Below are 13,685 nucleotides of genomic sequence, written 5' to 3'. Positions count from 1 at the left end.
TGAGCTGTACTATTCCAGCATTTTGACCCAACTTTAGTCCCTACCATTCCACCAAAACTATTCTTTCCAAATCAGTCTAAAAGAATCATTTGGAGCCAAGTTCACAAAATGAATCAATCTCCCCAGCTTCTATCTACCTAACTCTTCCTGAAACCACATGTTCCATTGACATGCCTTCTTTTTTTGTTCACTATTACTACATACACAATTTTCTAATTTTACCAGTCCCTCTGCACATCTATCCTGCTGCAAAATAGACCTGCTCAGAGCTCTACATCATTCAGTGCCACATCTCCAACACCTGCTCAGTAGAAAGTAATTTAGGAAGTGGTACCAGCTCACAGTTGGTACATCACCTGCTATCTCTTCATCTACCTGCTTTCTGCATTCACAGTTGTAGCTGCATATCTTCAGATTTAAGCTCTAGCTAACGGTATTTCTGTCCAACCATTGTCCTCTCACTCCTTTTCTGAAAGCTGTTAAGCTTCACAAATTTGTAACTATATACTTGGATTCACCTTTGACTTGAAGCTTAGATACTAGATTTAAATGAGAGAGCCACCTAAAGATCTCTTGGTTTTCTTTTTGGACAAGATCCAAGATGGAGCCTTTTCTATCCACCCAACAGGAAAGCTTGCAAGACAAGGGAGGTCTGTCATGCAATTCAATTTTGTTTAACTTTTGGATGCAATTTTGCCCTCTCCAGAATGACTGAGAATACCTTCTTCTGCAGAATATTGTCTCATTTAGACACTACCCTCCTCTATATTGCTGCTCCAATGTTCTCTGTTTCCCCACCAGTCTCTAGTGCACAGGGGGTGGGGGATGGTGGTGTGGAAGGAGCATGTGTCAAATGGAAAACAAGTCTGGTTAACACTATTTGTTCATTCACATTTTACACACCCCCTCAGATTTTCTCTTTCGAGTAGGTCAAGCTACCAATACACATCAATAATGCTTTCTTATTTTTCCTCAAAACTTAGTGGCACTAACGATAAAAATCTGACCATTTTTCAGGGATTGATATTTTGAGAATACTAACTGTCATGCTGACAAATACATTCCTCAGTTGCTTTGGTCTGGAGCCTTTGTATTCTAAAAGCAGCTACCATGGCAGAATCCTAGGATACAATTAAGATTTCTATGTGCTTTAAAATATGAAGGATAACCCAGGATGTTACCATGCAATAGAGCTCCTATTCCCAGAGTTTAGTAATTTAGACTTGCCGTTAGTTTACGTTAAAAGCAAGAAAAGTGTCTTGTGCTCACTAGATCTCATTTTATTTAATTTAAAAGAACTAGGCAATTTCCCCTCCCTCAGCACATAATGCAGATCAAGGCTGAGAAGGATCTAAAGCAATGCTACAGCTGTTTAGCTCTTCCCTTGTACTAAGTTCCGCATTCATTTCTGCTCTAGTCTGTATTTCTGTTTTATAATGAAACATACAGCCTAGTTATTTATAGGCTTTCTAAGGATTAACTACACACTCATAAGAATAAACCCTCAAGAGGTTAACCTCATCCTCTTAAGCTTCACACACTACAATCCCACAGATAGCTGGCAACCACAGCCAAGAGAGAAAAAAAAGTCCCACATCTTGCTAATCCTTTAGCCAACCATCTCATGCAACAGTGGAGAGGCCTCTCAGAGGCCAACAGCTCAATCTATCTCAGGAACACTGTCAATCCAAAAGATACATATTTCACTGAATCATTAGCAACCCATCTCAAAAGGTAAAATAAGGCATACCTGGCTTCTAAGTGGTATGATGAAATCATGCATCAAAAATGCAATGCTAAAGAAAGTTTCCAGTTTGCTGCTTGCATTTCTCATTCAGATGTTAGTATATTCTACTAATTAAACTAATTTATTGAGCAGAAAGTAAATGTAATAAATTTTGCATTCACACCTAGACATCCCAATTTAACTTTCCCTTATAGTTGCTAACATGAACTTGGAGTACTTGTGATCTTCTAGACAGGGCCTACCTCAAGAAAACAAGTCATCCCTCAAAAAAAAACCAAAACCAACCAAACAAACAAGAAAAAAAGCACCCACAAAGGAACAAAAAAACCCTTTCAAGTTAAACCATAATAATCTACCTAATTATTTCATACCATGATCTGGACTTTTCCTTAACCCCAGAAGAGGACACTGCCCAGCTGCAGCAATGCCAAGGATTTAGTGGGTGCACTTATCTTTTTAGTCAAAGGTTTCTGCTTTATTATTTATCTAGTGAAATTGCTACTTTATTCTAATATAAATACCATTTTAAAAAACTGAAAAGGAGGTTGTTTAGCCACACTGCTACCCCATGGCTGAAAGCTAAAGCCTTATACTTATCCATGCAGGATAAGTATAAGGCCAGTGGTATGACTCTTAATAATCCAATATCATCCATGTTTTTTTCCTGAAGTAAAGATTTTTAATCAACACATAGGATTAGCACTGCTTGCAAGCTCAGAGTTCAACTATGTCATTTTTTTTTAAAGGTGTCAATTTATTCATTCTGTTTTGTACGTGCTTAATATAAACCAATTCCAAAGTCTGGCTTTGGACTTCACAGGCAAATTCTCTGAAAATCTCAGTCCTGTGAGACTGTAAGTGTCTACCCTCACAATCTGTCCTCTAACAGGCCTCCATCTTTTTAACTGGAAAAAAAGAAGTATAAAATAAATATCATTCAAAACCATTTTGTACTTCAAAACATTATTCCCAGTAATTAAAGTCTTTGTTCCCTTCCAAAATTCACACACAGCACAGCAGAAACAAAATTGCTCTAACTCAAGTAACCCAATTGCAAAACTCTTGATTTATCTAATGTCAGGAAATACTGGTCTATACAGACAGACAGGAAAGGGGGGGGGGGAAGCCAAATCCTGACAAAAATGTAGAATTTTATTTAGTCAAGAGAAACTCTATAAGTGAACACAAGCCAGGAAAATTAAAAACTTTCCTTCCATCCTCAAAATTTATCATACATAAGTATCCTCGGTAGCATGACACCAGAGGCTACTTGATTGCATCCTCTACTGTTACAGACTGGTCCAGCCTATTTGCATTCTAAAAAGAAGTTTCATGATCTTTCATGCTCATAATAGGTATCTAAACTGTTAAATTACTGTATCTTTTCTCATCTTGAAAGGCCTTGGCAGCATGGCCCTTCCACAGTTCTTTACACTAAGTTGGGTCCCTGAACAATACTGACAGCTGCTATCAAACTGTGCCGTGCTCAGCCTCACGGCAGCTGCTGCTTATAGGAACAGACAAGCTTCTGATGTGTCCTCCCCTCTGGGGAAAGGGCTTGACACCCTTAGTACTCAGTGAGGGGGAGAAAAGGTCCACTGAATTGTCAACCTGATTTTATGCTATTCAGATTTTCCAGGACACACACTGTCCCTTTAAAAGAAAACCAAGCGCATGTCAAAGTATGAAACTTATCGTGCAGCACAAGATAACTATTGATTAATAAGACTGCAAGAGATCACTGGGATGTACATCTAATTTCAGCATTATGTATACGCGCGCATCTACATGGTGAAACAAACTTTGTGCCCAATGTGTTAATTTCCTCATTCACAGGTTTGGATTTGTATCGCATCATTCGGAAGTCTTTCATAAGACACAGGAAAGTATCTCTTCAGGTGAAATATTAGACAATTAAAAACCAAAAAAGGTGGAGGCTTCTATTCCTGCTTCCAAAGAATGTCCCTCCATTCTCAAAAAAAAAATTAATTGCATGTGACACTTGTAGATTCTATGGTTTTTAAAAGACTACATTGTGCAGACATAAAAAGAAGTAAATTACATGCCTGAGAGAGTAAAATTTGGTTTGTCTAAGTAGCACTATCCTAAGTGGAGCAAGAATGTTTTTAAATACATTTTTTAATACATATTTCCTTTTACTGCATTAACTCTTCTTTAGAATTAGTTCATTAAGAAGGGTTTCCATTCCATTTTCATCCTAAATAAGTCATTTGTTTTAAAAAATACAGGAAAGTACAGTTCAACCTTTGTTAATCAAATACTACAAGTGTACATGTGCTTGTATTTCAAAGATCAAATCAGGTATTCATAAAGTAATTCATTACACAAGCAAAGCACAGAGGAGAGTCTGACAAATACAGATGTAATTGTGTTGGGTTTCTAAGATGTGATTAGCAAATCAACTAAGTAACAGTCAAAATTTATACGAAGGAAAAACAGCAGAGATTTGAAAGGGGTGATATGTTTAAGCAAAGCTAATCTGTCAAGTGTAATAAAGCAGCTTGAATAAAATTTAAGCTGAAAATCCACTGAAGCTCCCCATTTCAGGGAGGAAAAGCTATTAAAAGGAAATGAAGGTCACCCTCCCAGTTTATTTCACCTAATTGACTGCCAATAGCTTACCACAGGCAAATCGACTGCAGATCTGCAATTGAGAAACTGATGAAAGGAGCGTTTTCAAGCTGAGGCTCATTCTTTCAATCCTCCCTCACTCCTATTTTTTTTTTCATCTCCAGTTGGGATGTAATTTTAAGCACAGATGGATTAACCGGTTCCATTGTCTGTAGACGTCATTGGACTATGGCACTGTTAATCCATACAGCAGCATGCCTAATTATCATTACAAAGTGTCTGAGGGAACTATAAAGACCAGCAGGGCATCTTTTCACAAGCAATTAACATAAATTGATAAATGAGTAATTTGAATCCACTCAAGGCAGATGAATTTTACGAATAAAATCAGAAAGGACAGGTTCTTGTTTCAGCTACTTCTTTCACTTAGTCTGGAAGGGCACAAAACATGAGAAATATTCTACACTTAATGGCAGGGGAAATGAACTCATACAGTGGAAGGAATGTATGGTTCAAAAAGTTCATTAATACAAAGCCAGTGACTTGTGATTGACAACCAGTCACAAGCAAGTAGTATTAACTTTTTCAGCATATTTAAAAGCACATTCTTGGTGAAAGGCTATTAGAACACTGTGTCAGACAATTAATACTACTTCAAAAGCAAGTGAAGTTTCTATTCAGTAGCTTGCTAATTTAAAATTCATGAAAGATTCACAAGAAAGGGAAAAAAAGAAGAATGAATAGTTGTACAGGTTCCAAGAACTCAAGTGTCACAAAAAGCAAGAGGTAAAAGTAACTAGATCAACTGACATTCAAAACCTATAAATAAACAAGCAACTCTCCTAATAATTATATTTCTTGAAGGACAAGTTTTGTTATATGCAGCATTGCTGAACAAAATGATGTTCTGACAAAGTAAACTATTTTTCTTCTTACTCCTGCTAAAATCTGTGTGAAGCATAAACACTTCAGCAACACTGGACATCAAAACGGTGTTAGATATCAAGACATTAAGTTTATTTTAAAAATAGCAAAGCTGTAAGATATGAAAGCAAGTTATACACACTGTAGGAGGTAGACCTGGAAGGCCACGTACCCCGATGATGGCATTCAGTTCAGCCATGGTCACTTGTTTGGCACGTTCTACAGCCTGGGCCACTTGTTGCTGATGCTATTAAAAGAAGAAAGGGTATGGGGAGGAATTTTTGTTAAAGTATTGACCACACCAAATCAAACCAGGATCACAAACACTTGAATAACCGGTTTGAATGCAGAAGCCCAGACTACCTATTGCAAGACATCTTATGCAGGTAAAAAAGGTAATAGGGGCCTATTTATCACCTGTTCACAAGGAAACAAGAGCCCTGAAGGCAGATAGTTTATCTCTTACCCCATGCCATTTCATTATTAATTTCCTGGCAATTGAATAATCATTTTAACTGAGCTGACAGGACAATGTCAACTTCACACTAGTGTCAGTTTTAACATTTATATACTCTGTGCCCACACAACAGAATTTACCGAAATTTCAAACATGGAAAAGCGCTTTGCTGAACTCAAGAATAACAAACACACTCTATCAACTGCAGAGTTTGAAAATAACAAGCTTCAAAACATAACAGCAGCTGCCCACAATACACTAAAATCACAGTCATTCAGATCGTATGTAGGTTTATAACCTTAAACAGTGTTTTGCATCTTAGCTAAATACTCACCCTAACACTAAAGTTTGATACAAATTGTACAGAGAAGATAAGCATGTTTATTTCAGTAGGCAAACGTTTGACAACTGAATATCTAATAAGCAATCACCATGATTAGAAATGAAAGCATTTTCTCGTATTGGTACTATTTTACAGACTCCCACTCTCCCTCAGGCAATGAATGAGGCTGAGCCATTCTCATCAGTTTGAACACAGATTTGTTAGACCAAATTAGCAGGGGGTTTGCACACTTCAGCTCTAACAGATGTTCCTTACACTTGTGTATTGTGATGAAATTAACATCTTAAAACTAGCTAATTTGCAAACAGAAAAACAACATAATTGCACTTTAACAGCTGAACAGTTTTACTTACTTCCTGAGACAAAAATGGGATGACTTGTGCACAAATTGTATTCAATCTCTTGGCGATTTCTGTCTACAGAGGAAAAGTATTTTGATTAAAAACTGTTTTAGGGGTTTTGACATACATTAGCTGGTATGCAGGACTATATTAAGTTCAGACAGTGAAAAAAGTAACAAAAAAATACCCATTTTTCATACTACTGCAAATGTAAATACTTAATATATAAGACCAGATGAGAAAAGAGATTTAGTTAGCTACTCTAGGACATCTGCCATGTCTAAAGCACCTAATCTGTATACACATTTGGGCACAAATCTGGTCCTTGTATAAAGTTCATTAACAAGTAGAGCATTTTTGAAATCCATTAAGTCCCAGAAAAGCCTTTTAAAAGGTAAATTTATTATTACTCAAATTATCAAGCAGCATAACATGAAGGCGACAGGCATAGAAGAAAAATACTTCTTTCATGATCAATTTTATCTGCCTATTAGAAGATAAAATTATTTTTACTGACAGAAACACACCATCAGGCATATGAAAGAAATACCAAAACAGAACTAGGGAAGAATGGAGACAAAAAGTACAGACCTCAAAAATCCATATTGAAAGAGAATTAAAACATTGCGGACAAGAAAAAAATTAGATCAGAAAGTGTGATAGTCAATAATAGCATTAATCCATAAAGATATTTCTTGGTTTGCCGGGGGTTAGACAAGAGGTCACTGCTGCGAATCATTAGGCCTTCCATGAAATGACAAGTATTAAACCTGAGCAAAGATAAACTCACTTAAAGAAGTCAGACTAAAATGTTGCTAAATCTTCTGCCAAGCCTTTTCCTGAACTTTCCCATTATCCTGAGTTTTTTTAGAAGACACTGATGTGTTGATCCTTATAGGTCAGTCATACAATAATTAGGATACAAAAGCCACCCTCTCCTTTTATGTCTCAGCATACAGGTGATTTAGGATCTAAGTCAGTAAGCTTTAACACCTCTTTCCTGACCTCTGACAGACACTGGGAAAATACAGGATAGCATCTAGCATCCAGACTCCTGAGACTTGTAAAACACCACTACTTTCTGACACGAACCACTCCACCTGACCAAAGACTGGTATTTGACACAACTACTGAAGTTTTGCAGTTCTGGGATATTCTTCCTAGAATAAACAGGTTTTCCTTAACTAAGGACAATGAAGCAACAGTTACTTTAGAGTAAATCTTTTCCTCCCTGCAACAAGGGGAACACACATATATTATCAACTTAAACATCTATAATTTCCCGGAGTACCACAGTGGTCTGTTTCTATTCTGCTTCATGACCATAAAACATCCATAATTCCATATTTAACCTTTAGTACTAGTACTACATACCTACTAGCAAAGTCAATACTAGGAAGTTAACAGTTTAACTATTATCAGTTATCAGACTTAACTATTACTAAATCTGTTGGTGCTTCTCTACTAACAAGAAAAAAAAAAGCACACGTACTAAAGGGTATTTTTCCACATACCTACTATATCTCTCCAGAAAGCAAGGTAAATCAGCTATGGAAAACAATTCCGTTACATAGCAATCTGTTTGGCTGATGTTTAGGATCCAAGGATTTAATTGCCCTAGACCAACTGGATTACCTTTGTTTTTGTGGACAGAAGCCAGGATAATCATAGCAGATGACAGACAGGAAAGAAAAAGAATAAAGTAAGAAACTAGTGAGTGGTGTCTACTGAAAAGTTCTTTGGCCTGTATGGCATACACAAAAGTCTTCCTATTCTGAGATAAGTATCCTTATTGTTGCTGTAAGGAAAAATCATCATCATCATCATCATCATGGCTAGGATTTGAAAACAAAGATTTAGGAAGGGCTCTACCCACGTTTGTTACAAGTGCACTGGTGGCTAAAAAGGCCAATGCGAGATAGGCACGTCTGGTTGCAAAAGGCACAGCAGAAAGACTCCTTAGGTGGTATATTCTGCAAGACACGATTCTTTCTGCGTTGTCTTTTCTCCTCAAGAGTGATCCTGCGTGCGTTCTCAAAAGCATCAGCAGCATTAAAGATAGTGTGTCTCCAGACCTCCCAATTGGAGGCCAGAGGAAAAAACTCTAACCCTATAAAAACATGGAAGTTGTCTACATTACTGGGTTTTTCTCCCCAAATATCTGAGCTTCACTGTAATAACACTGCAGTAACATAGCACGCACGTCACAGAGTAAGCAAAAGAATACAGCATCACGTGATAATTACCAGTCCCAACACAGCTCAATTAGATTTTATTTATTCATTTTCTAAAACAGAGGGCATAATCAACCCTTTCCATGTCACTCTTACTTTAAAATTATTTTGTCTCGGTACTATCATGCCTGACTTCATATCAGAACAGGAAAAAAAGTATCCTTCTTAGTTAGTCTTTACCAAAGCTGGACATCATTGATGATCATATACGAACAGCAACCTTAATTCACCCACAATGCTAGGTAAATTTGTATGAACATGCCATAAAATAAGTTTATTTTGAGATTTCTTAACACTGTTACAGGTGCCAGCTAAGAGACATCTACACTGAAGAGGCTATTCTAAACATTGTAACAAAAGTCTGCTTACTAGAATTATTTCACACATGTAAATAAGGTACTTAAAATTACTTATCCATTATGGAATTTCATACATCTCCTGTTTCCTGCCGTCAAATGTTTAGTAAGAACTATTCTTATTCACTAACATCTTAAAAAAATATTTGTTGTCTAGTAAGTTGTGAAAGTGAGGTTTCAATGCACAATTCACCTCATCTTGCCAATCAAGAGTTGCAAGAGATTGTTTTCAGAATTGAGAAAAAGGAATATTTGTTACTTTGAATATAAATCTAACTGTTCAAAAAGCATTCACCTTTTAAGATTAAATACCTTTGAGTACACAGGTGTAAGCATGTGTGTGTGTCTACATTCATTCTTGAAAGCAAAACCCCTTTCTGAAAGAGTCAAGGAATTTCATTAATCAAGACTAGACATCAGTAACTCGTGTCATTAGAGTAAGTCCTCAGATTTGAGGCTCATGAATCTGAGTCTTAAAATAAAGGTACTTATCGCCTATTCCTAGAGGCCTCCCAATATAATAAAACTATTATCTAACTACTGATCTCCAGACATACAGAGAAGTCAGAAGAATGAATAAACAAAGGAAATTTTGCAGAAAGCTGCTCAAACATAGACAAACATGACTAATCACCCATGTTCTTTGGCTCCTCGGTAAAGCAAACTACAGAAGCCTGTATCTCTCATGAAAGTCCTCAGAGCTCTATGGAAGTTCTTAGTAAAGCATCTGAAGTGCCCTTAATTGTTTGTGTTCTTAATGCAGAACCTCTTGAATACATTCATTTTTAATAGAGAACTTGAGTGTGGGGCCCATCAAAGAATAACAAAACTATATCATTCACTGGTTCTTGCTGTTGTAATGACTATCTTTTGATTTATTTGCAAATGACAAGCTTGTCAGATCCCTGACTGAAGCGCTACCCTCCTTTCTGAAGTATCATTAAAAATTAACATGAAGGAATACAGCTGCATTTTGTGAAATTAAGTTGAGCTGATGGATTTTTCTTCTCTTCACTCATGTAATTTTTTTTGTCTCTGTTCCATTTAGTTAAGGACTTAAATGTTTTGACCTAACCATTGCCAAACTCAAGTGTTTGTACTTAAGTTTGTCTCTTGCTAAAGTGACTTCTTAACATAAAGAACCAAGCAGTCAGACTAGTTACTAAATGTACTTATTTAAATAAGGCATTTTACTAAGCAGTTAAGAAAGCTTTTATATATAACTGCAAATTTTTTCCTTCTGCATTGTTAGAAAAAAGTATAGAAGTGTTTTCCTTTACAATAGTCTGTTCCAGATAATTGTGCATTTTGATAGCCCGTACTTTCCAAAGCACCACATAAGATATACTTAAATCAACATGATTCCTTGGAACACACAGATTTTTGCACTGGAATGAAAAGAAGGAAGTATAATACAGGTATCCAAACTATTTCACACCATGATAAATACCCATGTGTATGTAAGTATAAATGCTGGAAGCCTTAGCTTATGGGAACCAGCATTCTCACTTCTGAGTGAAGAATGCAGACTTTCTCTGAAGAAAATTAGTTAATCACCTTTCAGCTTCAGAGGTTTTGACAGTAATAATTTTGTTTTTGCTCCAAATACATGTCCCAGTAGTAATATACCATATCAATACACGTCCCAGTAGTAATTTTAGCTATAGCATCCACAGTGATTTAAGGCAAAAATTAAGTCTTATACTAGTTTCAGCAATCAGTTGTGCTGCAACAGCTGCTCTATTATTAGTGCTGAGACTCCTCAAAGGTGTCCAGACCTTATTTTACAAAGCAATGCTCAGCTAAAAATGTCCATGGTATGTCAAAAGCTTGTTATTTTTTCTTGCACTGAAGTTCCATTAACACAAAGTTAGATCAGATTTGAAAGCACTCTATCACCAGTTCTTAAGGATGGGTTTCTGCATTCTCATTTATTACATTTGTATTTACTTTATTATTTTGACCAATTTTTAGAATCAAATTTGTAATTAAATGAATAAAAATATAGCTTAGGAGCAACACTATTAGCGTAAAGCAAGAAAACCCAAAGTTCTGATGATACCAAAAAAGCACAACCTAATTCATTCTTTTCATGCAAAAGAATCAAGAGAATCAGTCCCTGATACACAGAAATTAATATACTGTCAAATCATACTCACAAAAGATTTAGAAGGTAATTCCTAAGCACTCTGCTTCTGCTTACACTTTCAACACATAGAAAGCCAAGTACAACGCTGAACTCCTTCTGGAGAGACAAAATGGACTTCCTGCCATTTACAGCATGTAACAGTAATCCACTGGAGAGTAAAGGTCAATGTTGCACTTTTGGTCATTACTGAATCACATTTGAGATTATCTGTGGTGGGATGGGAAGAAAAATCGAAGCCTATGAGAATGCTGCAAATGGCTTGACCTCAGACCAATTTTCATCTTACAGACATGTGGATAAAGCCCTCTTTATGGGACATGTTTGACCATTTTTTTTTTAATCCCTGTTCCAAGCCAGAAATCATTCAAATACCCAAAGACTTTTGAAATGCAGTAAGAAACTGCATGTGTGTTTTTTAATCTTGTGCTTAAGTTTACTACCTATCTAGTATTTTCATTTTTCTGGCAAAATCACTGAAACAAGCAGTACACTTAAACGATGAAGCCTTTATTCTTTCTGTGATAGATATCTTTGAACACAACGAAAAGCATACATATTCACAGAGCAATTGGAGAAAAAGAAACATTTCACTGTGGTTAGCTCTCTGCATCCTTTGTTAGAACTTGTTACAGAAAAACTGTAGCACTTCCAAAAATTCATCACTAAGAACTGGGATGAAGTGATGTTGGAGTTATAATTAAATCTCAAAATTTAAACACTCAAAAGCTTCAAATGATTAAAGCTAGCATTCTGTGAACTTTGCTGTTCATGAGTTATTGAATCCAGGGTGAGCACTGAGATATGCATATATTATGAATGCCCTTTATTTAAAATTAATACACTACATTCCATTTTGGCAATGGCTGCAAAAGAAGAAAAAAGGCAACATGCCATTTAAAAGTTTAAGCCCCCACAGTACATCAATGTCAAACAACAGTTGTGTCAACCTAAGACACAATTCAGGTAAGTGCCATTGCCAAATTTTCTTGTTCCCAGACGTGCTTTAAGATTATTTTATTGCTTGAAATTTAATTTGTTCCAACTTGCGTCTCCATGACAACGTTGGCTAACCCTGCAAATCATTTGGGTAATCGGATATCTTATCTTTCTATTGCTCTCAAATCCAATGATTCTAGAAGAACTGCAGCAGCCAATGAAATTTACAGGCCTCCTGAGTAACAGACTACTCACACAAGTAGACACATTCATCTCCCCTGTACCACCATGTTAACCGTCCTGCAACACACTGTGGAAGTTGGCCTTCAAACTGTATTTTAAATTATAAACTCTGTTATCACTATTATTCTCACCCATAGGAAGGAATGGGAAGGTTTATTCTCAACAGATACTTAATATTCAATCTGACAAGCAGCAATGGGTAGCATTCATTTCAGCGACAGGAACAATCTCTATTTCGGGCATAAACTGCCAGTTTAGCATGACGTATCATTAACAAATACAGCTTTTTCTCTGCTCCACATTTGTTCTATTCATTTTAATTGTGAGATCTGTCACCCACAACATGATGATATTAAAATCCCAGAAGACTGACATGAAAAATCTTTAGCAATGAAAAGAAAAAACAAAACCACCACCATACTGCAAGCGGAAATGGCGAGAGGAAGAAGTAGCAGAACTATTAACAGAATAAAACCTCAAAACAATAAAGCCACAGAATGCTAGATAGTTTCCAAAGTGAAATTAGTGGGTTTTAATTCAGTTCCTAAACTGCAGAATCTTCTTAGATGTTAGTTTAAATTACAAAAAGGTCACATTCATTTAAACATAAGCTACATATGATGCACAAGAAAGACAACAGCTACACTTGCCAAATAACTACTACAGGTTTGGACCTCATTCATCCATAAAGGGACTGGGTATATTTCAGATGTCTAATTTCAATGCTCTACAATAATAGAGAGAGGCTGTGTGTAACTCTTAATGAACCACTGTACACAACTGCCCATCCCATTTGCAGCTGTAAATCCTGTTGAAACCAAGCCAACAGGCAACAAAGAAGTTGTTGTCAGGATGTCAAAGTGCTCCTTTCACGTATCTTGACTATATCAAGTGTCTTCTTAAACTTTGCTAAACAGGACAGTTACCACATTTCTCCTTTAACCCAACTTTACCCCATCTTGCTCAGACACTCACAACTACAAATGTGTGTTTATCCAAATTTTTAGTTCCGCTGTTTAGTTTCCATGCTAATCTAGCTTCCAATACACACAGAACTATTTAAATCTCTGAAATGAGCACACAGCTTTGTGTTACCTTCAAGCTGTTTTCCAGCACATGCAGTTCCCACTTCTATTTAGATTCCATGAGATACTGAGCAAGTCAGAGACTGACTCCAATCCAGAAGAGGTCTTTCCCACCCTTGCTTCCACAGGCACACTTTCTCTGAACCACAATGGAGATATTTTGGAGACTTATCCAACAACTTAACAACTAGTCAGGCAGAAAACTAATTACCATAAAAAGGTGGGAAAGGGCCAGCTTAATAGACCACTATATCAGTGAGTTAAAGAGACTTGCAGGA

At 36.5% G+C, this 13,685-nt stretch overlaps 2 protein-coding genes across 6 annotated transcripts in view; both read right to left on the bottom strand.

Annotated features, from left to right (window-relative positions):
• LOC127477297 (craniofacial development protein 2-like) overlaps positions 1–13,685 on the bottom strand; it is a 208,712-nt gene that overhangs the window by 77,820 nt on the left and 117,207 nt on the right. The gene's annotated exons all lie outside the window — the stretch shown is intronic.
• TLE1 (TLE family member 1, transcriptional corepressor) overlaps positions 1–13,685 on the bottom strand; it is a 104,079-nt gene that overhangs the window by 75,003 nt on the left and 15,391 nt on the right. For 3 of the 5 annotated variants that reach the window (XM_051801401.1, XM_051801399.1, XM_051801400.1), the window contains exons 5-6: positions 6,417–6,479; positions 5,406–5,510 (exon numbers count right to left, since the gene is read on the bottom strand). The exons of 1 other annotated variant lie outside the window; for it this stretch is intronic. In XM_051801401.1, coding sequence (XP_051657361.1) covers positions 5,406–5,510; positions 6,417–6,479 — 168 coding nt within the window. The remainder of the gene's footprint in view (positions 1–5,405; positions 5,511–6,416; positions 6,480–13,685) is intronic. One more of the 5 variants, XM_051801402.1, reaches the window with a different exon arrangement.

Source organism: Manacus candei, unplaced genomic scaffold (genome assembly GCF_025592945.1).
Source record: "Manacus candei isolate 608988 ecotype Guabito, Panama unplaced genomic scaffold, ASM2559294v1 h1tg000051l, whole genome shotgun sequence".
Classification (NCBI taxonomy): Eukaryota; Metazoa; Chordata; class Aves; order Passeriformes; family Pipridae; genus Manacus; species Manacus candei.
This window is presented reverse-complemented; position numbering and strand designations above follow the sequence as displayed.